General features: G+C 56.1%; 1 protein-coding gene across 3 annotated transcripts in view; it reads left to right on the forward strand.

Annotated features, from left to right (window-relative positions):
- Nucleotides 1-728: 728 nt before the first annotated feature.
- The window catches only part of LOC122922146, a 30958-nt gene continuing 6088 nt past the window's right edge, over nt 729-25598 (forward strand). For 2 of the 3 annotated variants that reach the window (XM_044272644.1, XM_044272646.1), the window contains exons 1-4: nt 729-817; nt 18186-18488; nt 22481-22534; nt 24325-24432. In XM_044272644.1, the coding sequence (XP_044128579.1) occupies nt 763-817; nt 18186-18488; nt 22481-22534; nt 24325-24432 (520 nt within the window). In that variant the 5' untranslated portion in view covers nt 729-762. Of the gene's footprint in view, nt 818-17843; nt 18103-18185; nt 18489-22480; nt 22535-24324; nt 24433-25598 lie in introns of those variants that run through there. The other variant, XM_044272645.1, reaches the window with a different exon arrangement.

The following is a 25598-nucleotide window of genomic DNA, read 5'->3' on the forward strand; positions in this document are numbered from 1 at the left end:
GACACAATAGGGGGTCATGATGTGACACGAAGGGGGTGATGTAAACTTAAAAGGAGGGATTATGTGACATTGAGGGGGAGAAATGTGACATGGGGGGTATGATGGCTGACATGGGGGCTGATCTAAGGCATTGGGGGTCTGATTGCTGGTCTGACCTGAGGTGTAATGGAAAATATTTTTTTCTTATTATTCTCCTCTAAAACCTTGGTGCGTCTTATAGGGCGAAATATGCGGTCCTCAAACCGGTGATTGTCTGAAGCAGAGCGAAGATACCAGGACCACACAGAGGAGAAGCCAGCTGCTGCAGACAGGACCTGGGCCAGGTGAGCTGGGGGGGCGCCAAAGTGTAGATTCGCTTGTGTTGGCAAAAATCCTTGCACCGGCCCTGGCTAGGCGCTTAAGCAAGACGCTCAAATGTGACCTGGCACATCAATGGCCAGCAAAGTCCTCATGAGCCAGACCCAATCACACAGAGCTAGATCATCAAAACTCACCCACATGTGCACCCAGGAGCGCTCAGAACTAACAATACGGCACAATACTCAGCAACCTCTATAAACAGACACCCTGCCCTTTCCACAGAGCTGTTCCCGCAGCTCAAAAATTCAACTTACTAGTTGGAAAATGGCCACGCCAGACAGGGAAACTCGCGCTGCCGCATCAAATCATATTTAGGCGCCTGAGTCTCGCGATAGGGGGAATGTCACGTGACCGAGTGACGTCAGAAGGTCCATTTTTAAGTCTGGAGTTTTGCCGCTACCGATGAAGACTGCATGGCTCCTGAGGATCCTCGTGTTGGCACGTCTGCCAGCTATAGGTGAGAAATACTGCATGTGTAGACAGCGGCGTGTCCTGTGCGCTGCATGAACATGTCTGTCACTTTCTAGTAACCCTTCCCCTGCTGCAGGGTACAGGGCAGCCTTTAGGGGTATATTCACACACAGCAGGTTTGTTGTAGCACTTTTCTGCAACTCTCCCGTGTCCATTCTGCATTATATTACCCCATCCGTGTGCATAGACAACCCTATCTATGTTCATTCTGCCCCTCTTCCCTCTGGTGCCTCTGCTCCAGGTGTCCCACCTTCACTCCTGCTTCTCCTCCATCTGGTGCCTCTGCTCCAGGTGTCTCCCTCTTCATTCCTGCTTCCCCTCCCTCTGGTGCCTCTGCTCCACGTGTCCCTCTTCATTCCTGCTTCCCCTCCCTCTGGTGCCTCTGCTCCAGGTGTCCCCCTTCGCTCCTGCTTCTCCTCCCTCTGGTGCCTCTGCTCCAGGTGTCCCACCTTCGTTCCTGCTTCTCCTCCATCTGGTGCCTCTTCTCCAGGTGTCCCACCTTCGCTCCTACTTCCCCTCCCTCTGGTGCCTCTGCTCCAGGGGTCTCCCTTTATTCCTGCTTCCCCTCCCTCTGGTGCCTCTGCTCCAGGTGTCCCACCTTCGTTCCTGCTTCTCCTCCATCTGGTGCCTCTTCTCCAGGTGTCCCACCTTCGCTCCTACTTCCCCTCCCTCTGGTGCCTCTGCTCCAGGGGTCTCCCTTTATTCCTGCTTCCCCTCCCTCTGGTGCCTCTGCTCCAGGTGTCCCCCTTCGCTCCTACGCTCCTACTTCCCCTCCCTCTAGTGCCTCTGCTCCAGGTGTCCCCCTTCGTTCCTGCTTCCCCTCCCTCTGGTGCCTCTGCTCCAGGTGTCCCCCTTTGGTTCTGCTTCCCTTCCCTCTGGTCCCTCTGCTCCAGGTGTCCCCCTTCGTTCGTACTTCCCCTCCCTCTGGTGCCTCTGCTCCAGGTGTCCCCCTTCGCTCCTGCTTCCCCTCCCTCTGGTGCCTCTGCTCCAGGTGTCCCCCTTCGGTTCTGCTTCCCCTCCCTCTGGTGCCTCTGCTCCAGGTGTCCCCCTTCGTTCCTGCTTCCCCTCCCTCTTGTGCCTCTGCTCCTGGTGTCCCCTTCGTTCCTGCTTCTCCTCCCTCTGGTGCCCCTGCTCCAGGTGTCCTCCCTTCGGCTCCTGTTTCCCTCCCTCTGGTGCCTCTGCTCCAGGTGTCCCCCTTCGTTCCTGCTTCCCCTCCCTCTTGTGCCTCTGCTCCAGGTGTCCCACTTTCATTCCTGCTCCCCCTCCCTCTGGTGCCTCTGCTCCAGGTGTCCCCCCTTGTTCCTGCTCCCCCTCCCTCTGGTGCCTCTGCTCCAGGTGTCCCCCTTCGTTCCTGCTTCTCCTCCCTCTGGTGCCCCTGCTCCAGGTGTCCTCCCTTCGGCTCCTGTTTCCCTCCCTCTGGTGCCTCTGCTCCAGGTGTCCCCCTTCGTTCCTGCTTCTCCTCCCTCTGGTGCCCCTGCTCCAGGTGTCCTCCCTTCGGCTCCTGTTTCCCTCCCTCTGGTGCCTCTGCTCCAGGTGTCCCCCTTCGTTCCTGCTTCCCCCTCCCTCTGGTGCCTCTACTCCAGGTGTCCCCCTTCGTTCCTGCTTCCCCTCCCTCTGGTGCCTCTGCTCCAGGTGTCCCCCCTTGTTCCTGCTCCCCCTCCCTCTGGTGCCTCTGCTCCAGGTGTCCCCTTCGTTCCTGCTTCTCCTCCCTCTGGTGCCCCTGCTCCAGGTGTCCTCCCTTCGGCTCCTGTTTCCCTCCCTCTGGTGCCTCTGCTCCAGGTGTCTCCCTTCGTTCCTGCTTCCCCCTCCCTCTGGTGCCTCTACTCCAGGTGTCCCCCTTCGTTCCTGCTTCCCCTCCCTCTTGTGCCTCTGCTCCAGGTGTCCCACTTTCATTCCTGCTCCCCCTCCCTCTGGTGCCTCTGCTCCAGGTGTCCCCCCTTGTTCCTGCTCCCCCTCCCTCTGGTGCCTCTGCTCCAGGTGTCCCCCTTCGTTCCTGCTTCTCCTCCCTCTTGTGCCTCTGCTCCAGGTGTCCCACTTTCATTCCTGCTTCCCCTCCCTCTTGTGCCTCTGCTCCAGGTGTCCCCCCTTGTTCCTGCTCCCCCTCCCTCTGGTGCCTCTGCTACAGGTGTCCCCCTTCGTTCGTACTTCCCCTCCCTCTGGTGCCTCTGCTCCAGGTGTCCCCCTTCGCTCCTGCTTCCCCTCCCTCTGGTGCCTCTGCTCCAGGTGTCCCCCTTTGGTTCTGCTTCCCCTCCCTCTGGTGCCTCTGCTCCAGGTGTCCCCCTTCGTTCCTGCTTCCCCTCCCTCTTGTGCCTCTGCTCCAGGTGTCCCCTTCGTTCCTGCTTCTCCTCCCTCTGGTGCCCCTGCTCCAGGTGTCCTCCCTTCGGCTCCTGTTTCCCTCCCTCTGGTGCCTCTGCTCCAGGTGTCCCCCTTCGTTCCTGCTTCCCCTCCCTCTTGTGCCTCTGCTCCAGGTGTCCCACTTTCATTCCTGCTCCCCCTCCCTCTGGTGCCTCTGCTCCAGGTGTCCCCCCTTGTTCCTGCTCCCCCTCCCTCTGGTGCCTCTGCTCCAGGTGTCCCCCTTCGTTCCTGCTTCTCCTCCCTCTGGTGCCCCTGCTCCAGGTGTCCTCCCTTCGGCTCCTGTTTCCCTCCCTCTGGTGCCTCTGCTCCAGGTGTCCCCCTTCGTTCCTGCTTCTCCTCCCTCTGGTGCCCCTGCTCCAGGTGTCCTCCCTTCGGCTCCTGTTTCCCTCCCTCTGGTGCCTCTGCTCCAGGTGTCCCCCTTCGTTCCTGCTTCCCCCTCCCTCTGGTGCCTCTACTCCAGGTGTCCCCCTTCGTTCCTGCTTCCCCTCCCTCTGGTGCCTCTGCTCCAGGTGTCCCCCCTTGTTCCTGCTCCCCCTCCCTCTGGTGCCTCTGCTCCAGGTGTCCCCTTCGTTCCTGCTTCTCCTCCCTCTGGTGCCCCTGCTCCAGGTGTCCTCCCTTCGGCTCCTGTTTCCCTCCCTCTGGTGCCTCTGCTCCAGGTGTCTCCCTTCGTTCCTGCTTCCCCCTCCCTCTGGTGCCTCTACTCCAGGTGTCCCCCTTCGTTCCTGCTTCCCCTCCCTCTTGTGCCTCTGCTCCAGGTGTCCCACTTTCATTCCTGCTCCCCCTCCCTCTGGTGCCTCTGCTCCAGGTGTCCCCCCTTGTTCCTGCTCCCCCTCCCTCTGGTGCCTCTGCTCCAGGTGTCCCCCTTCGTTCCTGCTTCTCCTCCCTCTGGTGCCTCTGCTCCAGGTGTCCCCCTTTCATTCCTGCTTCCCCTCCCTCTAGTGCCTCTGCTCCAGGTGTCCCCCCTTGTTCCTGCTCCCCCTCCCTCTGGTGCCTCTGCTACAGGTGTCCCCCTTCGCTTCTGCTTCTCCTCTTTCTGGTGCCTCTGCTCCAGGTGTCCCCCTTCGCTCCTGCTTCCCCTCCCTCTGGTGCCTCTGCTCCAGGTGTCCCCCTTCGCTCCTGCTTCTCCTCCCTCTGGTGCCTCTGCTCCAGGTGTCCCACCTTCGTTCCTGCTTCTCCTCCATCTGGTGCCTCTTCTCCAGGTGTCCCCCCTTCGTTCCTGCTTCCCCTCCCTCTTGTGCCTCTGCTCCAGGTGTCCCCTTCGTTCCTGCTTCTCCTCCCTCTGGTGCCCCTGCTCCAGGTGTCCTCCCTTCGGCTCCTGTTTCCCTCCCTCTGGTGCCTCTGCTCCAGGTGTCCCCCTTCGTTCCTGCTTCCCCTCCCTCTTGTGCCTCTGCTCCAGGTGTCCCACTTTCATTCCTGCTCCCCCTCCCTCTGGTGCCTCTGCTCCAGGTGTCCCCCTTGTTCCTGCTCCCCCTCCCTCTGGTGCCTCTGCTCCAGGTGTCCCCCTTCGTTCCTGCTTCTCCTCCCTCTGGTGCCCCTGCTCCAGGTGTCCTCCCTTCGGCTCCTGTTTCCCTCCCTCTGGTGCCTCTGCTCCAGGTGTCCCCCTTCGTTCCTGCTTCTCCTCCCTCTGGTGCCCCTGCTCCAGGTGTCCTCCCTTCGGCTCCTGTTTCCCTCCCTCTGGTGCCTCTGCTCCAGGTGTCCCCCTTCGTTCCTGCTTCCCCCTCCCTCTGGTGCCTCTGCTCCAGGTGTCCCCCTTCGTTCCTGCTTCCCCTCCCTCTGGTGCCTCTGCTCCAGGTGTCCCCCCTTGTTCCTGCTCCCCCTCCCTCTGGTGCCTCTGCTCCAGGTGTCCCCTTCGTTCCTGCTTCTCCTCCCTCTGGTGCCCCTGCTCCAGGTGTCCTCCCTTCGGCTCCTGTTTCCCTCCCTCTGGTGCCTCTGCTCCAGGTGTCCCCCTTCGTTCCTGCTTCCCCCTCCCTCAGGTGCCTCTACTCCAGGTGTCCCCCTTCGTTCCTGCTTCCCCTCCCTCTTGTGCCTCTGCTCCAGGTGTCCCACTTTCATTCCTGCTCCCCCTCCCTCTGGTGCCTCTGCTCCAGGTGTCCCCCCTTGTTCCTGCTCCCCCTCCCTCTGGTGCCTCTGCTCCAGGTGTCCCCCTTCGTTCCTGCTTCTCCTCCCTCTGGTGCCTCTGCTCCAGGTGTCCCCCTTTCATTCCTGCTTCCCCTCCCTCTAGTGCCTCTGCTCCAGGTGTCCCCCCTTGTTCCTGCTCCCCCTCCCTCTGGTGCCTCTGCTACAGGTGTCCCCCTTCGCTTCTGCTTCTCCTCTTTCTGGTGCCTCTGCTCCAGGTGTCCCCCTTCGCTCCTGCTTCCCCTCCCTCTGGTGCCTCTGCTCCAGGTGTCCCCCTTCGCTCCTACGCTCCTACTTCCCCTCCCTCTAGTGCCTCTGCTCCAGGTGTCCCCCTTCGTTCCTGCTTCCCCTCCCTCTGGTGCCTCTGCTCCAGGTGTCCCCCTTTGGTTCTGCTTCCCCTCCCTCTGGTCCCTCTGCTCCAGGTGTCCCCCTTCGTTCCTACTTCCCCTCCCTCTGGTGCCTCTGCTCCAGGTGTCCCCCTTCGCTCCTGCTTCCCCTCCCTCTGGTGCCTCTGCTCCAGGTGTCCCCCTTTGGTTCTGCTTCCCCTCCCTCTGGTGCCTCTGCTCCAGGTGTCCCCCTTCGTTCCTGCTTCCCCTCCCTCTTGTGCCTCTGCTCCAGGTGTCCCCTTCGTTCCTGCTTCTCCTCCCTCTGGTGCCCCTGCTCCAGGTGTCCTCCCTTCGGCTCCTGTTTCCCTCCCTCTGGTGCCTCTGCTTCAGGTGTCCCCCTTCGTTCCTGCTTCCCCCTCCCTCTGGTGCCTCTACTCCAGGTGTCCCCCTTCGTTCCTGCTTCCCCTCCCTCTTGTGCCTCTGCTCCAGGTGTCCCACTTTCATTCCTGCTCCCCCTCCCTCTGGTGCCTCTGCTCCAGGTGTCCCCCCTTGTTCCTGCTCCCCCTCCCTCTGGTGCCTCTGCTCCAGGTGTCCCCCTTCGTTCCTGCTTCTCCTCCCTCTGGTGCCTCTGCTCCAGGTGTCCCCCTTTCATTCCTGCTTCCCCTCCCTCTAGTGCCTCTGCTCCAGGTGTCCCCCCTTGTTCCTGCTCCCCCTCCCTCTGGTGCCTCTGCTACAGGTGTCCCCCTTCGCTTCTGCTTCTCCTCTTTCTGGTGCCTCTGCTCCAGGTGTCCCCCTTCGCTCCTGCTTCCCCTCCCTCTGGTGCCTCTGCTCCAGGTGTCCCACCTTCGTTCCTGCTTCTCCTCCATCTGGTGCCTCTTCTCCAGGTGTCCCACCTTCGCTCCTACTTCCCCTCCCTCTGGTGCCTCTGCTCCAGGGGTCTCCCTTTATTCCTGCTTCCCCTCCCTCTGGTGCCTCTGCTCCAGGTGTCCCCCTTCGCTCCTACGCTCCTACTTCCCCTCCCTCTAGTGCCTCTGCTCCAGGTATCCCCCTTCGTTCCTGCTTCCCCTCCCTCTGGTGCCTCTGCTCCAGGTGTCCCCCTTTGGTTCTGCTTCCCCTCCCTCTGGTCCCTCTGCTCCAGGTGTCCCCCTTCGTTCCTACTTCCCCTCCCTCTGGTGCCTCTGCTCCAGGTGTCCCCCTTCGCTCCTGCTTCCCCTCCCTCTGGTGCCTCTGCTCCAGGTGTCCCCCTTTGGTTCTGCTTCCCCTCCCTCTGGTGCCTCTGCTCCAGGTGTCCCCCTTGTTCCTGCTTCCCCTCCATCTGGTGCCTCTGCTCCAGGTGTCCCCCCTTCGTTCCTGCTTCCCCTCCCTCTTGTGCCTCTGCTCCAGGTGTCCCCTTTGTTCCTGCTTCTCCTCCCTCTGGTGCCCCTGCTCCAGGTGTCCTCCCTTCGGCTCCTGTTTCCCTCCCTCTGGTGCCTCTGCTCCAGGTGTCCCCCTTCGTTTCTGCTTCCCCCTCCCTCTGGTGCCTCTACTCCAGGTGTCCCCCTTCGTTCCTGCTTCCCCTCCCTCTTGTGCCTCTGCTCCAGGTGTCCCACTTTCATTCCTGCTCCCCCTCCCTCTGGTGCCTCTGCTCCAGGTGTCCCCCCTTGTTCCTGCTCCCCCTCCCTCTGGTGCCTCTGCTCCAGGTGTGCCCCTTCGTTCCTGCTTCTCCTCCCTCTGGTGCCTCTGCTCCAGGTGTCCCACTTTCATTCCTGCTCCCCCTCCCTCTGGTGCCTCTGCTCCAGGTGTCCCCCCTTGTTCCTGCTCCCCCTCCCTCTGGTGCCTCTACTCCAGGTGTCCCCCCTTCGTTCCTGCTTCCCCTCCCTCTTGTGCCTCTGCTCCAGGTGTCCCCCTTTCATTCCTGCTTCCCCTCCCTCTAGTGCCTCTGCTCCAGGTGTCCCTCCTTGTTCCTGCTCCCCCTCCCTCTGGTGCCTCTGCTACAGGTGTCCCCCTTCGCTTCTGCTTCTCCTCGTTCTGGTGCCTCTGCTCCAGGTGTCCCCCTTCGCTCCTGCTTCCCCTCCCTCTGGTGCCTCTGCTCCAGGTGTCCCCCTTCGCTCCTGCTTCTCCTCCCTCTGGTGCCTCTGCTCCAGGTGTCCCACCTTCGTTCCTGCTTCTCCTCCATCTGGTGCCTCTTCTCCAGGTGTCCCACCTTCGCTCCTACTTCCCCTCCCTCTGGTGCCTCTGCTCCAGGGGTCTCCCTTTATTCCTGCTTCCCCTCCCTCTGGTGCCTCTGTTCCAGGTGTCCCCCTTCGCTCCTACGCTCCTACTTCCCCTCCCTCTAGTGCCTCTGCTCCAGGTGTCCCCCTTCGTTCCTGCTTCCCCTCCCTCTGGTGCCTCTGCTCCAGGTGTCCCCCTTTGGTTCTGCTTCCCCTCCCTCTGGTCCCTCTGCTCCAGGTGTCCCCCTTCGTTCCTACTTCCCCTCCCTCTGGTGCCTCTGCTCCAGGTGTCCCCCTTCACTCCTGCTTCCCCTCCCTCTGGTGCCTCTGCTCCAGGTGTCCCCCTTTGGTTCTGCTTCCCCTCCCTCTGGTGCCTCTGCTCCAGGTGTCCCCCTTCGTTCCTGCTTCCCCTCCCTCTTGTGCCTCTGCTCCAGGTGGCCCCTTCGTTCCTGCTTCTCCTCCCTCTGGTGCCCCTGCTCCAGGTGTCCTCCCTTCGGCTCCTGTTTCCCTCCCTCTGGTGCCTCTGCTCCAGGTGTCCCCCTTCGTTCCTGCTTCCCCCCTCCCTCTGGTGCCTCTACTCCAGGTGTCCCCCTTCGTTCCTGCTTCCCCTCCCTCTTGTGCCTCTGCTCCAGGTGTCCCACTTTCATTCCTGCTCCCCCTCCCTCTGGTGCCTCTGCTCCAGGTGTCCCCCCTTGTTCCTGCTCCCCCTCCCTCTGGTGCCTCTGCTCCAGGTGTCCCCCTTCGTTCCTGCTTCTCCTCCCTCTGGTGCCTCTGCTCCAGGTGTCCCCCTTTCATTCCTGCTTCCCCTCCCTCTAGTGCCTCTGCTCCAGGTGTCCCCCCCTTGTTCCTGCTCCCCCTCCCTCTGGTGCCTCTGCTACAGGTGTCCCCCTTCGCTTCTGCTTCTCCTCTTTCTGGTGCCTCTGCTCCAGGTGTCCCCCTTCGCTCCTGCTTCCCCTCCCTCTGGTGCCTCTGCTCCAGGTGTCCCACCTTCGTTCCTGCTTCTCCTCCATCTGGTGCCTCTTCTCCAGGTGTCCCACCTTCGCTACTACTTCCCCTCCCTCTGGTGCCTCTGCTCCAGGGGTCTCCCTTTATTCCTGCTTCCCCTCCCTCTGGTGCCTCTGCTCCAGGTGTCCCCCTTCGCTCCTACGCTCCTACTTCCCCTCCCTCTAGTGCCTCTGCTCCAGGTGTCCCCCTTCGTTCCTGCTTCCCCTCCCTCTGGTGCCTCTGCTCCAGGTGTCCCCCTTTGGTTCTGCTTCCCCTCCCTCTGGTGCCTCTGCTCCAGGTGTCCCCCTTCGTTCCTACTTCCCCTCCCTCTGGTGCCTCTGCTCCAGGTGTCCCCCTTCGCTCCTGCTTCCCCTCCCTCTGGTGCCTCTGCTCCAGGTGTCCCCCTTTGGTTCTGCTTCCCCTCCCTCTGGTGCCTCTGCTCCAGGTGTCCCCTTTGTTCCTGCTTCTCCTCCCTCTAGTGCCCCTGCTCCAGGTGTCCTCCCTTCGGCTCCTGTTTCCCTCCCTCTGGTGCCTCTGCTCCAGGTGTCCCCCTTCGTTCCTGCTTCCCCCTCCCTCTGGTGCCTCTACTCCAGGTGTCCCCCTTCGTTCCTGCTTCCCCTCCCTCTTGTGCCTCTGCTCCAGGTGTCCCACTTTCATTCCTGCTCCCCCTCCCTCTGGTGCCTCTGCTCCAGGTGTCCCCCTTCGTTCCTGCTTCCCCTCCCTCTAGTGCCTCTGCTCCAGGTGTCCCCCCTTGTTCCTGCTCCCCCTCCCTCTGGTGCCTCTGCTACAGGTGTCCCCCTTCGCTTCTGCTTCTCCTCTTTCTGGTGCCTCTGCTCCAGGTGTCCCCCTTCGCTCCTGCTTCCCCTCCCTCTGGTGCCTCTGCTCCAGGTGTCCCCCTTTCATTCCTGCTTCCCCTCCCTCTAGTGCCTCTGCTCCAGGTGTCCCCCCTTGTTCCTGCTCCCCCTCCCTCTGGTGCCTCTGCTACAGGTGTCCCCCTTCGTTCCTGCTTCCCTCCCTCTGGTGCCTCTGCTCCAGGTGTCCCCCTTCGTTCCTGCTTCTCCTCCCTCTGGTGCCCCTGCTCCAGGTGTCCTCCCTTCGCTCCTGCTTTCCCTCCCTCTGGTGCCTCTGCTCCAGGTGTCCCCCTTCGCTCCTGCTTCCCCTCCCTCTGGTGCCTCTGCTCCAGGTGCCCCCCTTCATTCCTGCTTCTCCTCCCTCTGGTGCCTCTGCTCCAGGTGTTCCCCCTTAGTTCCTGCTTCTCCTCTCTCTGGTGCCTCTGCTCCAGGTGTCCCCCTTTGGTTCTGCTTCCCCTCCCTCTGGTGCCTCTGCTCCAGGTGTCCCCCTTCGTTCCTGCTTCCCCTCCCTCTTGTGCCTCTGCTCCAGGTGTCCCCCCTTTGTTCCTGCTTCTCCTCCCTCTGGTGCCCCTTCTCCAGGTGTCCTCCCTTCGGCTCCTGTTTCCCTCCCTCTGGTGCCTCTGCTCCAGGTGTCCCCCTTCGTTCCTGCTTCCCCCTCCCTCTGGTGCCTCTACTCCAGGTGTCCCACTTCGTTCCTGCTTCCCCTCCCTCTTGTGCCTCTGCTCCAGGTGTCCCACTTTCATTCCTGCTCCCCCTCCCTCTGGTGCCTCTGCTCCAGGTGTCCCCTCTTGTTCCTGCTCCTCCTCCCTCTGGTGCCTCTGCTCCAGGTGTCCCCCTTCGTTCCTGCTTCTCCTCCCTCTGGTGCCTCTGCTCCAGGTGTCCCCCCTTGTTCCTGCTCCCCCTCCCTCTGGTGCCTCTGCTACAGGTGTCCCCCTTCGCTTCTGCTTCTCCTCTTTCTGGTGCCTCTGCTCCAGGTGTCCCCCTTTGCTCCTGCTTCCCCTCCCTCTGGTGCCTCTGCTCCAGGTGTCCCACCTTCGTTCCTGCTTCTCCTCCATCTGGTGCCTCTTCTCCAGGTGTCCCACCTTCGCTCCTACTTCCCCTCCCTCTGGTGCCTCTGCTCCAGGGGTCTCCCTTTATTCCTGCTTCCCCTCCCTCTGGTGCCTCTGCTCCAGGTGTCCCCCTTCGCTCCTACGCTCCTACTTCCCCTCCCTCTAGTGCCTCTGCTCCAGGTGTCCCCCTTCGTTCCTGCTTCCCCTCCCTCTGGTGCCTCTGCTCCAGGTGTCCCCCTTTGGTTCTGCTTCCCCTCCCTCTGGTCCCTCTGCTCCAGGTGTCCCCCTTCGTTCCTACTTCCCCTCCCTCTGGTGCCTCTGCTCCAGGTGTCCCCCTTCGCTCCTGCTTCCCCTCCCTCTGGTGCCTCTGCTCCAGGTGTCCCCCTTTGGTTCTGCTTCCCCTCCCTCTGGTGCCTCTGCTCCAGGTGTCCCCCTTGTTCCTGCTTCCCCTCCATCTGGTGCCTCTGCTCCAGGTGTCCCCCCTTCGTTCCTGCTTCCCCTCCCTCTTGTGCCTCTGCTCCAGGTGTCCCCTTTGTTCCTGCTTCTACTCCCTCTGGTGCCCCTGCTCCAGGTGTCCTCCCTTCGGCTCCTGTTTCCCTCCCTCTGGTGCCTCTGCTCCAGGTGTCCCCCTTCGTTTCTGCTTCCCCCTCCCTCTGGTGCCTCTACTCCAGGTGTCCCCCTTCGTTCCTGCTTCCCCTCCCTCTTGTGCCTCTGCTCCAGGTGTCCCACTTTCATTCCTGCTCCCCCTCCCTCTAGTGCCTCTGCTCCAGGTGTCCCCCCTTGTTCCTGCTCCCCCTCCCTCTGGTGCCTCTGCTCCAGGTGTGCCCCTTCGTTCCTGCTTCTCCTCCCTCTGGTGCCTCTGCTCCAGGTGTCCCCCTTTCATTCCTGCTTCCCCTCCCTCTAGTGCCTCTGCTCCAGGTGTCCCTCCTTGTTCCTGCTCCCCCTCCCTCTGGTGCCTCTGCTACAGGTGTCCCCCTTCGCTTCTGCTTCTCCTCTTTCTGGTGCCTCTGCTCCAGGTGTCCCCCTTCGCTCCTGCTTCCCCTCCCTCTGGTGCCTCTGCTCCAGGTGTCCCCCTTCGCTCCTGCTTCTCCTCCCTCTGGTGCCTCTGCTCCAGGTGTCCCACCTTCGTTCCTGCTTCTCCTCCATCTGGTGCCTCTTCTCCAGGTGTCCCACCTTCGCTCCTACTTCCCCTCCCTCTGGTGCCTCTGCTCCAGGGGTCTCCCTTTATTCCTGCTTCCCCTCCCTCTGGTGCCTCTGCTCCAGGTGTCCCCCTTCGCTCCTACGCTCCTACTTCCCCTCCCTCTCGTGCCTCTGCTCCAGGTGTCCCCCTTCGTTCCTGCTTCCCCTCCCTCTGGTGCCTCTGCTCCAGGTGTCCCCCTTTGGTTCTGCTTCCACTCCCTCTGGTCCCTCTGCTCCAGGTGTCCCCCTTCGTTCCTACTTCCCCTCCCTCTGGTGCCTCTGCTCCAGGTGTCCCCCTTCACTCCTGCTTCCCCTCCCTCTGGTGCCTCTGCTCCAGGTGTCCCCCTTTGGTTCTGCTTCCCCTCCCTCTGGTGCCTCTGCTCCAGGTGTCCCCCTTCGTTCCTGCTTCCCCTCCCTCTTGTGCCTCTGCTCCAGGTGGCCCCTTCGTTCCTGCTTCTCCTCCCTCTGGTGCCCCTGCTCCAGGTGTCCTCCCTTCGGCTCCTGTTTCCCTCCCTCTGGTGCCTCTGCTCCAGGTGTCCCCCTTCGTTCCTGCTTCCCCCTCCCTCTGGTGCCTCTACTCCAGGTGTCCCCCTTCGTTCCTGCTTCCCCTCCCTCTTGTGCCTCTGCTCCAGGTGTCCCACTTTCATTCCTGCTCCCCCTCCCTCTGGCGCCTCTGCTCCAGGTGTCCCCCCTTGTTCCTGCTCCCCCTCCCTCTGGTGCCTCTGCTCCAGGTGTCCCCCTTCGTTCCTGCTTCTCCTCCCTCTGGTGCCTCTGCTCCAGGTGTCCCCCTTTCATTCCTGCTTCCCCTCCCTCTGGTGCCTCTGCTCCAGGTGTCCCCCTTTCATTCCTGCTCCCCCTCCCTCTGGTGCCTCTGCTCCAGGTGTCCCCCTTCGTTCCTGCTTCTCCTCCCTCTGGTGCCTCTGCTCCAGGTGTCCCCCTTCGCTCCTGCTTCCCCTCCCTCTGGTGCCTCTGCTCCAGGTGTCCCACCTTCGTTCCTGCTTCTCCTCCATCTGGTGCCTCTTCTCCAGGTGTCCCACCTTCGCTACTACTTCCCCTCCCTCTGGTGCCTCTGCTCCAGGGGTCTCCCTTTATTCCTGCTTCCCCTCCCTCTGGTGCCTCTGCTCCAGGTGTCCCCCTTCGCTCCTACGCTCCTACTTCCCCTCCCTCTAGTGCCTCTGCTCCAGGTGTCCCCCTTCGTTCCTGCTTCCCCTCCCTCTGGTGCCTCTGCTCCAGGTGTCCCCCTTTGGTTCTGCTTCCCCTCCCTCTGGTCCCTCTGCTCCAGGTGTCCCCCTTCGTTCCTACTTCCCCTCCCTCTGGTGCCTCTGCTCCAGGTGTCCCCCTTCGCTCCTGCTTCCCCTCCCTCTGGTGCCTCTGCTCCAGGTGTCCCCCTTTGGTTCTGCTTCCCCTCCCTCTGGTGCCTCTGCTCCAGGTGTCCCCCTTCATTCCTGCTTCCCCTCCCTCTTGTGCCTCTGCTCCAGGTGTCCCCTTTGTTCCTGCTTCTCCTCCCTCTAGTGCCCCTGCTCCAGGTGTCCTCCCTTCGGCTCCTGTTTCCCTCCCTCTGGTGCCTCTGCTCCAGGTGTCCCCCTTCGTTCCTGCTTCCCCCTCCCTCTGGTGCCTCTTCTCCAGGTGTCCCCCTTCGTTCCTGCTTCCCCTCCCTCTTGTGCCTCTGCTCCAGGTGTCCCACTTTCATTCCTGCTCCCCCTCCCTCTGGTGCCTCTGCTCCAGGTGTCCCCCTTCGTTCCTGCTTCCCCTCCCTCTAGTGCCTCTGCTCCAGGTGTCCCCCCTTGTTCCTGCTCCCCCTCCCTCTGGTGCCTCTGCTACAGGTGTCCCCCTTCGCTTCTGCTTCTCCTCTTTCTGGTGCCTCTGCTCCAGGTGTCCCCCTTCGCTCCTGCTTCCCCTCCCTCTGGTGCCTCTGCTCCAGGTGTCCCCCTTTCATTCCTGCTTCCCCTCCCTCTGGTGCCTCTGCTCCAGGTGTCCCCCCTTGTTCCTGCTCCCCCTCCCTCTGGTGCCTCTGCTACAGGTGTCCCCCTTCGTTCCTGCTTCCCTCCCTCTGGTGCCTCTGCTCCAGGTGTCCCCCTTCGTTCCTGCTTCTCCTCCCTCTGGTGCCCCTGCTCCAGGTGTCCTCCCTTCGCTCCTGCTTTCCCTCCCTCTGGTGCCTCTGCTCCAGGTGTCCCCCTTCGCTCCTGCTTCCCCTCCCTCTGGTGCCTCTGCTCCAGGTGCCCCCCTTCATTCCTGCTTCTCCTCCCTCTGGTGCCTCTGCTCCAGGTGTCCCCCCTTAGTTCCTGCTTCTCCTCTCTCTGGTGCCTCTGCTCCAGGTGTCCCCCTTTGGTTCTGCTTCCCCTCCCTCTGGTGCCTCTGCTCCAGGTGTCCCCCTTCGTTCCTGCTTCCCCTCCCTCTTGTGCCTCTGCTCCAGGTGTCCCCCCTTTGTTCCTGCTTCTCCTCCCTCTGGTGCCCCTGCTCCAGGTGTCCTCCCTTCGGCTCCTGTTTCCCTCCCTCTGGTGCCTCTGCTCCAGGTGTCCCCCTTCGTTCCTGCTTCCCCCTCCCTCTGGTGCCTCTACTCCAGGTGTCCCCCTTCGTTCCTGCTTCCCCTCCCTCTTGTGCCTCTGCTCCAGGTGTCCCCCTTCGTTCCTGCTTCTCCTCCCTCTGGTGCCTCTGCTCCAGGTGTCCCCCTTTCATTCCTGCTTCCCCTCCCTCTAGTGCCTCTGCTCCAGGTGTCCCCCCTTGTTCCTGCTCCCCCTCCCTCTGGTGCCTCTGCTACAGGTGTCCCCCTTCGCTTCTGCTTCTCCTCTTTCTGGTGCCTCTGCTCCAGGTGTCCCCCTTCGCTCCTGCTTCCCCTCCCTCTGGTGCCTCTGCTCCAGGTGTCCCCCTTTCATTCCTGCTTCCCCTCCCTCTAGTGCCTCTGCTCCAGGTGTCCCCCCTTGTTCCTGCTCCCCCTCCCTCTGGTGCCTCTGCTACAGGTGTCCCCCTTCGTTCCTGCTTCCCTCCCTCTGGTGCCTCTGCTCCAGGTGTCCCCCTTCGTTCCTGCTTTCCCTCCCTCTGGTGCCTCTGCTCCAGGTATCCCCTTTCGCTCCTGCTTCCCCTCCCTCTGGTGCCTCTGCTCCAGGTGCCCCCCCCCCCTTTTGTTCCTGCTTCCCCTCCCTCTGGTGCCTTTGTTCCAGGTGTCCCCCCCCCCCTTGTTCCTGCTTCTCCTCCCTCTGGTGCCTCTGCTCCAGGTGTCCCCCCTCTTCGTTCCTGCTTCCCCTCCATCTGGTGCCTCTGCTCCAGGTGTCCCCCTTCATTCCTGCTTCTCCTCCCTCTGGTGCCTCTGCTCCAGGTGTCCCCCTTCATTCCTGCTTCTCCTCCCTCTGGTGCCTCTGCTCCAGGTGTCCCTTTTCGCTCCTGCTTCTCCTCTCTCTGGTGCCTCTGCTCCAGGTGTCCCCCTTCGTTCCTGCTTCTCCTCCCTCTGGTGCCTCTGCTCCAGGTGTCTCCCCTTGTTCCTGCTTCCCCTCCATCTGGTGCCTCTGCTCTAGGTGCCCCCCTTCGTTCCTGCTTCCCCTCCATCTGGTGCCTCTTCTCCAGGTGTGCTCCCTTCGTTCCTGCTTCTCCTCCCTCTGGTGCCTCTGCTCCAGGTGTCCCCCCTTGTTCCTGCTTCTCTCCCTCTGGTGCCTCTGCTCCAGGTGTCCCCCTTCATTCCTGCTTTCCCTGCCTCTGCTCCAGGTGTCCCCCCTTCGTTCCTGCTTCCCCTCCCTCTGGTGCCTCTGCTCCAGGTGTCCCCCCTCTTCGTTCCTGCTTCCCCTCCATCTGGTGCCTCTGCTCCAGGTGTCCCCATTCATTCCTGCTTTCCCTGCCTCTGCTCCAGGTGTCCCCCTTCGCTCCTGCTTCTCCTCTCTCTGGTGCCTCTGCTCCAGGTGTCCCCCCTTGTTCCTGCTTCCCCTCCATCTGGTGCCTCTGCTCTTGGTGCCCCCCTTCGTTCCTGCTTCCCCTCCATCTGGTGCCTCTTCTCCAGGTGTGCTCCCTTCGTTCCTGCTTCTCCTCCCTCTGGTGCCTCTGCTCCAGGTGTCCCCCCTCTTCGTTCCTGCTTCCCCTCCATCTGGTGCCTCTTCTCCAGGTGTGCTCCCTTCGTTCCTGCTTCCCCTCCATCTGGTGCCTCTGCTCCAGGTGTCCCCATTCATTCCTGCTTTCCCTGCCTCTGCTCCAGGTGTCCCCCCTTCGTTCCTGCTTCTCCTCCCTCTGGTGCCTCTGCTCCAGGTGTCCTCCCTTTGTAGTGTCCCACTAGGTAAATGTGGGCACTACACAATGGTTAATCTGACTATTGTATTGATATGTTGTTTTATGCATATTTTTCTGTTTATCTGGGTAGCAGGCCTATTAGAGTGTAGTTCAGCCTCCTAGACACTAGAGGGAGATAGGGAGCCCCTAGTATATATATTCAGGCCCAGACAGGAAGGGGAAGGGTTGTCCAGGAGGCTAGGGGAAGGAGTCTAGCCTGCCTGAAGTTCTTGAGCCAGAGTTAGCTCAGAAGATTTACCCCAGGAGAAGGGTTTGCCTCCTGGGAGAAACCAAGTTCCCACAGAGCAAAGAGCAGAGCAGAAGAGTATTCCAGCCAGACAAGTAAGCTGAAGGGCAGAAGGATCTTTAACCTAAAGCAAGGATATATACCTGAGGAAGTTTGTTACCAAGGATAAAGCCAGCATTAGGGCAAACGGGCCTTGGGATTGGGACAGCCAGGAGTTCTGAGGAATAGTGAACAGGATTTCTAAAGAAGAGTGCAGCCTGGTCTGTGAGTGTTGTTCTTACCCTCTGAGTATCTTGCAAAGAACATTGTACCTGCCATTGTTGTGTAAGCCTGCTTATATCTGCTGCTGCCAAGTGGAACTGAACTTAAACTGTACAAAGTTGATATTTCCAGTAAAAGGAAGGAAGTTTTTGGTTCACAACCACAGCGTGTTCCTCAATTATTACCACTATCAATCGGTGTGCCACCGTTACAGGCACTGGCGTCACAAATCTTAAAGGGACCTTGCCCTAGGCACATTAAACACCTGCAACATCCAGGGCACCTCATCCACCATCAGGCCTGGTCCCTAAATACAGAGAGTGCCCCAGAGGACCCCTGTGCCAGCCTCTCTATCACTGCTGTACACCTGCCCCAGGGTCTCCCTACAAACTGTGAGTAACCCTCATTTGCCCATTAACCGTGACCTCACATCGCAATACCCTGCAGGTCTGCGTACTGCACCTTTGTTCCTGGTTCTCCTCCCTCTGGTGCCTTTACTCCAGGTGTCCCCCTTCGTTCCTACTAAACCTCCCTCTGGTGCCTCTGCTCGAGGGGTCTCCCTTCGTTCCTGCTTCCCCTCCCTCTGGTGCCTCTACTCCAGGTGTCCCCCTTCGTTCCTGCTTCCCCTCCCTCTGGTGCCTCTGCTCCAGGTGTCACCCTTTCATTCCTGCTTCCCCTCCCTCTGGTGCCTCTGCTCCAGGTGTCCCCCCTTTGTTCCTGCTTCTTCTCTCTCTGGTGCCTCTGCTCCAGGTGTCCCCCCTTTGTTCCTGCTTCCCCTCCCTCTGGTGCCTCTGCTCCAGGTGTCCCCCCTTTGTTCCTGCTTCTCCTCCCTCTGGTGCCCCTGCTCCAGGTGTCTCCCTTTCATTCCTGCTTCCCTCCCTCTGGTGCCTCTGCTCCAGGTGTCCCCCTTCGTTCCTACTTCCCCTCCCTCTGGTGCCTCTGCTCCAGGTGTCCCCCTTCGTTCCTACTTCCCCTCCCTCTGGTGCCTCTGCTCCAGGGGTCTCCCTTTTATTCCTGCTTCCCCTCCCTCTGGTGCCTCTTCTCCAGGTGTCCCCCCTTCGTTCCTGCTTCCCCTCCCTCTGGTGCCTCTACTCCAGGTGTCCCCCTTCGTTCCTGCTTCCCCTCCCTCTGGTGCCTCTGCTCCAGGTGTCCCCCTTTCATTCCTGCTTCCCCTCCCTCTGGTGCCTCTGCTCCAGGTGTCCCCCCTTTGTTCCTGCTTCTTCTCTCTCTGGTGCCCCTGCTCCAGGTGTCCCTCTTTAATTCCTGCTTCCCCTCCCTCTGATGCCTCTGCTCCAGGTGTCCCCCTTTCATTCCTGCTTCTTCTCTCTCAGGTGCTTATGCTCCAGGTCCCCTCTCTAGGGCCTCTGCTCCAGGTGGACACCTCTGGTCTTTACAATGGCAAATAGCACTGTATGGGGCCTGGAGTTATCTATGGCAGAAGACCAAGTTGGCGGACAGAATTGGGAGGTGGTGGCTTTTCAGTAAAGTAGAGAATTACTGTTTTACTGTAGGTAGGATCCCTTAACGAATACTTTCCTGTTCTGTTGTAGTACAAGCTCCAACTCATAACATATGCGGGGCTTTAAATTCCGACATCACGTTGTCTTTGGCATCTTTGGGTATCAAGAGTGAATTCAAGCTTACATCCCCCAAAAAAGACATGCTGATTGCGAAGACTGAAAATGGCACAGTGACTTTCATGTTGAACGGCAAATACGAGCTTCATGATAATGGGAAAAAACTGGTCATAAAAAATGTGACTGAAGACGATGCTGGAATATACACAGTTGACATTACTTTAAATGAAGATGGTGAAATGAGAACTGAGACCTTTAACGTCACCATTTGTGGTGGTATGTATTCCTGGTTATTGAGTTTAAAGGGCAAACCAAGAGTAAATTAACATTACAGAAAAACAAGTCACGTAGTGTGGATAGTGCTGACCGTACTACAGGGCGGCGGGGGATGTCAGACCCTGAAGATAAGACTCCAGATACCTGCTGTACTGACAGACGGTTTGGTCTCCTGGTTGACCATGTGGTCCCAGTTATGGCTGTGTTCCTCTATCAGGTTGAAGCAGAGGCCTACATGAGGAACACCTGGTCTTGTAGGATATGCAAGAACTCTTAATAACATTTCAGAAACAAATGAAATTGTCCCTGTAGAAGGTCAATGCAATAGGATTCTTTTACTTAAGATTGACTCTCTATTAGGGTTGTTTCGATACCACGCAAAAAAAAAAAAACGCCAAAAAAGCAGCGTGCATTCCGTATATTATGGAACGTCCGGCCCATAGTAGAACAGTCCGATCCTGTTTTTTGGGCAGACAAGGTGACTAAAAAATGGCGAATAGCACAGTTTTTAGTTAAAATCCTCTGAAACACTACTGATAACGTTATTCCCTCCGATAGAGCAAGTTCTATAAGACCACAAGGAAGGGACTTATCAATTTTTTTATGTAATACACAATAGTGCAGTGCAATACAAAAAGAAAGTGTCAGATAAAAGATAAAAATATACATACAATAACAATGCAGTAAAACAGATCAAATAAAAGGGATAAAATACGGAATATTGGCTTACTGAGATGCAGCAGTTATATTCCGGCTGTGGGGACAGCTGAAGATATGGGCAGTCACTCCAAACGATGTGGCTGACAATTACCTGTTCCCAAACACCAATTTTTTATCCCACCTCAGCCGAGGGGTGGGCTGTGAGGGAACCTCCCTCCTTTCGGTCCGGCCTTCTGGGACGTCTGATATTATTCAGGTTCCAACTTCCCAGAAGACTGACTGAGGTGGCAATATGAATCATGACGATTCCTCGCTGTATGACAGGGACTGCGGGTACAGGTAAGATCCCATAATCTGAGTCGCCTCGTCCCGGTCATACAGACACCAAATAAGATCGAGTTATGATTTCCAGAAGGCCATATCCTGAATACAGAGACATGCCTCCTGTCCAGTATGGCGCGCATAGACTCTGCCCGAAGCCCATGTCAGGCTGAACACAATCCTAAGGGTTCTGAGGCTGTGGGTGCCAGGAGGTCGGAGTTATGGCTTCTGATATTATTTCATTCATCTACTGAATGGCTTAGACCACCCACTGGTCTAGCAGCCAACATGTCTAGGGTGGCTGTGCATTTTAAGTATCCCCTTCCCAGGTCTTCATTAGGGTGCCCAAATGGTTTTCAATTAGCAGGCCAGTGCTACATGGGGGCTTCCTCTGATAATGTGGAGTGTCTCACCTAGTCTTCAGACGGGCTGGCATCTAGAGGCACCATTTGCATTTGCTTAATAGATCAATTAGCCACTGCTATACAATTAGCTATTGATAATGTAAGTTTAGGAGAATATGAGATCTATCTATCTGTCTATTCACCTCAGATTTCATTACAGATGTCTTGGTAGTGTATTGGTGACCCTATGGATGTCTTGGTAGTGTATTGGGGATCCTCTCACACCCCCTTCTACCGCGCGCTAAACACACAGCAGCAGCATCCATTTCATTAATTATGAAAAGGGTGGTGTGCGCGCCGCCACCCGCGCCATTGCTGACGAAGGGAAAGCATGGCGGGAAAGGAGCCTCTGCTGAGCAAAGACAATGAGAGAAGTGTCAGGCTTGTGCCCAGGTGATGTCACACCAGAAGTGCCCTGCAGGCTTCTATCTGCTGCTGGGAGCTCCATGTGGAGGGTTATCAATGGAAAACGAATAGCCAAGAGGCTAAACAAAACCCGGCTTCAGATGTTAAATCAGAACTTTCATTTGATTGCTCTACTACCTAAACACCAAAAGGAAAAAAAGAATTTGAGAAAACTGCTGTTTCTCTAGATGACCTTATGTTGATAGTACTGTTAATGGAGTCTCAAGGGTCTGTAAAACCAGGTACCCTACTTCTATAAGGCTTTGGGACTCTATTAACACTACTCTCAACATAAGGTCATCCAGAGAAACAGCAGGTTTTTTAAATTATTTTTTTCTTTTGGTGTTTAGGTATTGGAGCAATCAAATGAAAGTTCTGATTTACCATAGGAAGCCGGGTTTTCTTCAGCCTCTTGGCTATTAGTTTCTCTATGTAAGTACCCTGGACCAGAGGTCTATTTTCCCATATGGAGCACACTTTCCAGAGATCACAGAGAAGACTATAGGGTACATTATACTGGCTACAGTCCGATATATTGTGTATAAGACTGTCCTAGACCCCACCAGTGCTCCCTGCCACAACCACCAGACGGCCCTGTTCAATTCTTATTGCATGGTAGTGTATTGGGGACCCTATGGTTGTCTTGGTAGTGTATTAGGGACCCTATGGATGTCTTGGTAGTCTATTGGGGACCCCTGTGGATTTCTTGGTAGTGTATTGTGGACCCTATACTTGTCTTGGTAGTGTATTGTGGACCCTATGGATGTACTGGTAGTGTATTGGGGGCCCTATGCATGTCTTGGCTGAGTATTGGGGGCCCTATGGATGTCTTGGCTGAGTATTGGGGGCCCTATGGATGTCTTGGCTGAGTATTGGGGGCCCTATGGTTGTCTTGGCTGAGTATTGGGGACCCTATGGTTGTCTTGGTAGTGTATTAGGGACCCTATGGATGTCTTGGTAGTCTATTGGGGACCCCTGTGGATTTCTTGGTAGTGTATTGTGGACCCTATGGATGTCTTAGTAGTGTATTGGGGACCCTATAGATGGCTTGGTAGTGTATTGGGAACCTTATGTATGTCTTGGTAGTGTATTAGGGGCCCTATGGTTGTTTTGGTAGTGTATTGTGGACCCTATGGATGTACTGGTAGTGTATTGGGGGCCCTATGCATGTCTTGGCTGAGTATTGGGGGCCCTATGGATGTCTTGGCTGAGTATTGGGGACACTACGGATGTTTTGGCTGAGTATTGGGGGCTCTGTGATTGGTAGTACAGTAGCATGAAAATGAGCAAAACTAAATGTATTTGCAGGCACATATGCACCAACTAAATACCATAGGGTAATCGAATGTGGGCAACAGGGTACTGCTGGCTATAGCTTCTGGCACCAGACAAAGTCTGGGGCTGATGTTTCCTCGCCATGACCTGTTCAGTAAACTGGAGGCCTCTATAGATAAGAGAATGATCCCTGTTGCTTCGTCTTTACACAAAGGGTCTACTGTCTTAAAGTATTTGATACATACCAAAATTGCACTCTAGGTGTGATCTTCTGAAAGAAAATGGGCAGTATAAACAAGGGTTTGTTCACATCATGTTTTTGGTTGGCATTTAGAGCATCTCCCAACTTACACTTTAAACGTGTCCATAGGACTCCAGTAGTCAGGCTGCATTGAATAGACTGTTCTTCTGCCCGGTATACGTCAGATTACCACGAATGAGTAGATATGGGATAGTATGGTGGACTACACAATTCCATCTCTTGAAGGCCAAACAGCTGTTCCCAACGTTATATACAGTTTTAGGTTCTAGTCACAATGTGTCTGCAAAGTTTCCATTAGGAGGATTTCTCTATGGAAGCCTTGGGCATGTGCCGTTAATGGATGCCTCCATCACCTATGCGAAAACAATTTTATTTTTTTTAAATATCTACTGTAGTGCAAAAAGGGTCGTCCTGATGGACACTGCTGAAGGAGACTAAAAAACCACTTGCCATAATGGGGCCATTATTCACAGCGTAATGAGGGCCTATAGATACTTTTAACATCTGCATCAGGGGCTATGGTAAACGTCCACTGCAGACAAAGTGTAAAAAGAGACAAAAGAACATGATGTGAACATAGCCTAAAATATGATGAAACCAAAAACTGGTCTGGATGTGGGTTGGTCTTTTGGAGATGTTCCTCTGTAATCTTTAATTATTTCTAGGTGACCAAGATAAGTCTTCATTTCCAACGCCATCTCCTTCGGATCCAATTACACGTAAGTCATCATGATCATCGATGATATATTGTACAAATATAGATTATTCTCCCTTAACAATTACTCTCCATGTCTTTTGAAGGCCAAAACTGGAAAATTTGATGTTTCCATACGTATAGCTAACTGGGTATCCTTGTTCTGAGGTGGTATTTAAAGGGTACAGTTGTGTCCATTAATACATTGGGGATATTGATAATCTATTCTGACACAGAGTGTAAGATCAGTGATGAGTGGCAAGGGCAATATTCGAATTCGCAATATTTCGGGAATATTTGGGCGAATATTCGTCATATATTTGCAAATTCGAGAATTTGTGATCTCCAAAAATCGGCAATCGGAAAATTCCCGATCAACACTACTCCTAGTCCTATAGGCAACTTTCTTATTGGTTGCTAGGGATGTTGCTAAGTGCCGATATTTACGATAAATCCGCAATTAGAATATTCATGAATACGTATATATATAGCACTATATTCTAAATATTTGCGAATTCTCGAAGTGCCGATATTCACGACAAAAATTAGCGATTCGAATATTCGCGCTCAAGTTGCAAGAAACAGTATGTGAACCCTTTGGAATGATATGGATTTCTGCACATATTGGTCATAAAATGTGATCTGATCTTCATCTAAGTCACAACAATAGACAATCACAGTCTGCTTAAACTAATAACACACAAAGAATTAAATGTTACCATGTTTTTATTGAACACACCATGTAAACATTCACAGTGCAGGTGGAAAAAGTATGTGAACCCCTAGACTAATGACATCTCCAAGAGCTAATTGGAGTGAGGTGTCAGCCAACTGGAGTCCAATCAATGAGATGAGATTGGGTATGTTGGTTACAGCTTCCCTGTCCTATAAAACACACACCAGTTCTGGGTTTGCTTTTCACAAGAAGCATTGCCTGGTGTGAATGATGCCTCGCACAAAAGAGCTCTCAGAAGACCTACGATTAAGAATTGTTGACTTTCATAAAGCTGGAAAGGGTTATAAAAGTATCTCCAAAAGCCTTGCTGTTCATCAGTCCACGGTAAGACAAATTGTCTATAAATGGAGAAAGTTCAGCGCTGCTGCTACTCTCCCTAGGAGTGGCCGTCCTGTAAAGATGACTGCAAGAGCACAGCGCAGACTGCTCAATGAGGTGAAGAAGAATCCTAGAGTGTCAGCTAAAGACTTACAAAAGTCTCTGGCATATACTAACATCTCTGTTAGCGAATCTACGATACATAAAACACTAAGCAACAATGGATTTCATGGGAGGATACCACAGAGGAAGCCACTGCTGTCCAAAAAAAGTGGAGTGGCCCAGTCAGAGTCCTGACCTCAACCCGATTGAGATGCTGTGGCATGACCTCAAGAAAGCGATTCACACCAGACATCCCAAGAATATTGCTGAACTGAAACAGTTCTGGAAAGAGGAATGGTCAAGAATTACTCCTGACCGTTGTGCACGTCTGATCTGCAACTACAGGAAACGTCTGGTGGAAGTTATTGCTGCCAAAGGAGGTTCAACCAGTTATTAAATCCAAGGGTTCACATACTTTTTCCACCTGCACTGTGAACGTTTACATGGTGTGTTCAATAAAAACATGGTAACATTTTATTCTTTGTGCATTTTTAGTTTAAGCAGACTGTAATTGTTGTGACTTAGATGAAGATCAGATCACATTTTATGACCAATTTGTGCAGAAATCCATATCATTCCAAAGGGTTCACATACTTTTTCTTGCAACTGTATGTAAGATTTTTAGTAATTCTTCTAACGTCTGGTTTTACTAATTACAGAAAGGAAACATAGATGGATAATCATAGTCTTCTTCATAACTGTGTTGATATTATCTGTGGTGGTGTTGTGGAAGTGTTGGAAGAGGTCATCATACCCAAGTGGACAAGGTATCTCTATCTCTGGATAAAAATAACCTAATATCTTCTTACAGATGACATAATTACATATTGAATATAAGTTGCTTAGTCCTTAGTCAGTCCATCACTATAGATAGCGATTTACTGATTTCCTACTGACCATCCCCTATACACAGGGAGAGGAGACAAAGTCAACGCTGGTGGCAGCTTATTTCTTCCATAAATTAATAGGTCAGGCAAATTGAGTTCCAACATGCCTGATCCTTCTTAGAATCTTGTATTTTACTTGAGCTGTATTCACAGTTCTGCTGTTAGATCTTCTGAGCCCCTTTAGCACAATACCACGGACTGCATATTACTGTGCAATTTATGGTTTGGCATCACCACGGTATACACTGCAAAAGCAAGGGATGCTGGATAATTTGACATTTTTGAAATATGGGGCAACTGGTATCCAACCTAGGGAGGTCTTTTGCCATCCTCTGGATTAACACAGTAGTAGAGGTTAGAACTTATCAGTGATGGTCAGTTTGCAGTGTTCCCAAGCGAAAACATGCGGGCTGCCATCTTGACTCACCCATCCGGCGATGCATAGGTAAACCCTTGCCTGTACCGGGAGCCGGTCTGAAATTAAATGTGGTCACCGGGAGAAGGCAGTTTTGAAAACAGCTGCCGGGGGCCTTCATCGGGCTGTTCTCGGAACTGCCTGCTCCCAGTGACCGCATTTGATTTCAGACTGGCTCCCGACACAGGTAAGGGCTTACCTGTGCATCGCCGGACGGGTGAGTCAAGATGGCAGCCCGCATGTGTACGCTGGCGAACACTGCGAAGTGACCATCACTGGAACTGATAGACCTGTGTCTTTTTGAACTTTTGGAACTATGTAAGATACAGTCTACTCTTTATATATGTTCTCTTGGCATGTAGAGCAAGAGGCCTCTTACTTTTCCTTAATTGAATGCCCCAGTCCTTGGCATTAAGTACTTTGGTAACCAGTCCCTGCCCTCCAGAAGTTTAATACTACAGTTTAATGTGTCTGCAGTTCATGGCAACCAGTGGCCTTACCCTCAGGAGAAGAATCTGCTGGCTTTGCATTAGGCATCAGGCCTTGAGGATGCTGATTCTCCGTGCAGAGAGAGTCACAGCTGACATAGGGAGTCTTAGATGCCATGCAATGTTCCCTGGGAAAAAGGATA

Source organism: Bufo gargarizans, chromosome 11 (assembly GCF_014858855.1).
Source record: "Bufo gargarizans isolate SCDJY-AF-19 chromosome 11, ASM1485885v1, whole genome shotgun sequence".
NCBI classification, from domain to species: Eukaryota; Metazoa; Chordata; class Amphibia; order Anura; family Bufonidae; genus Bufo; species Bufo gargarizans.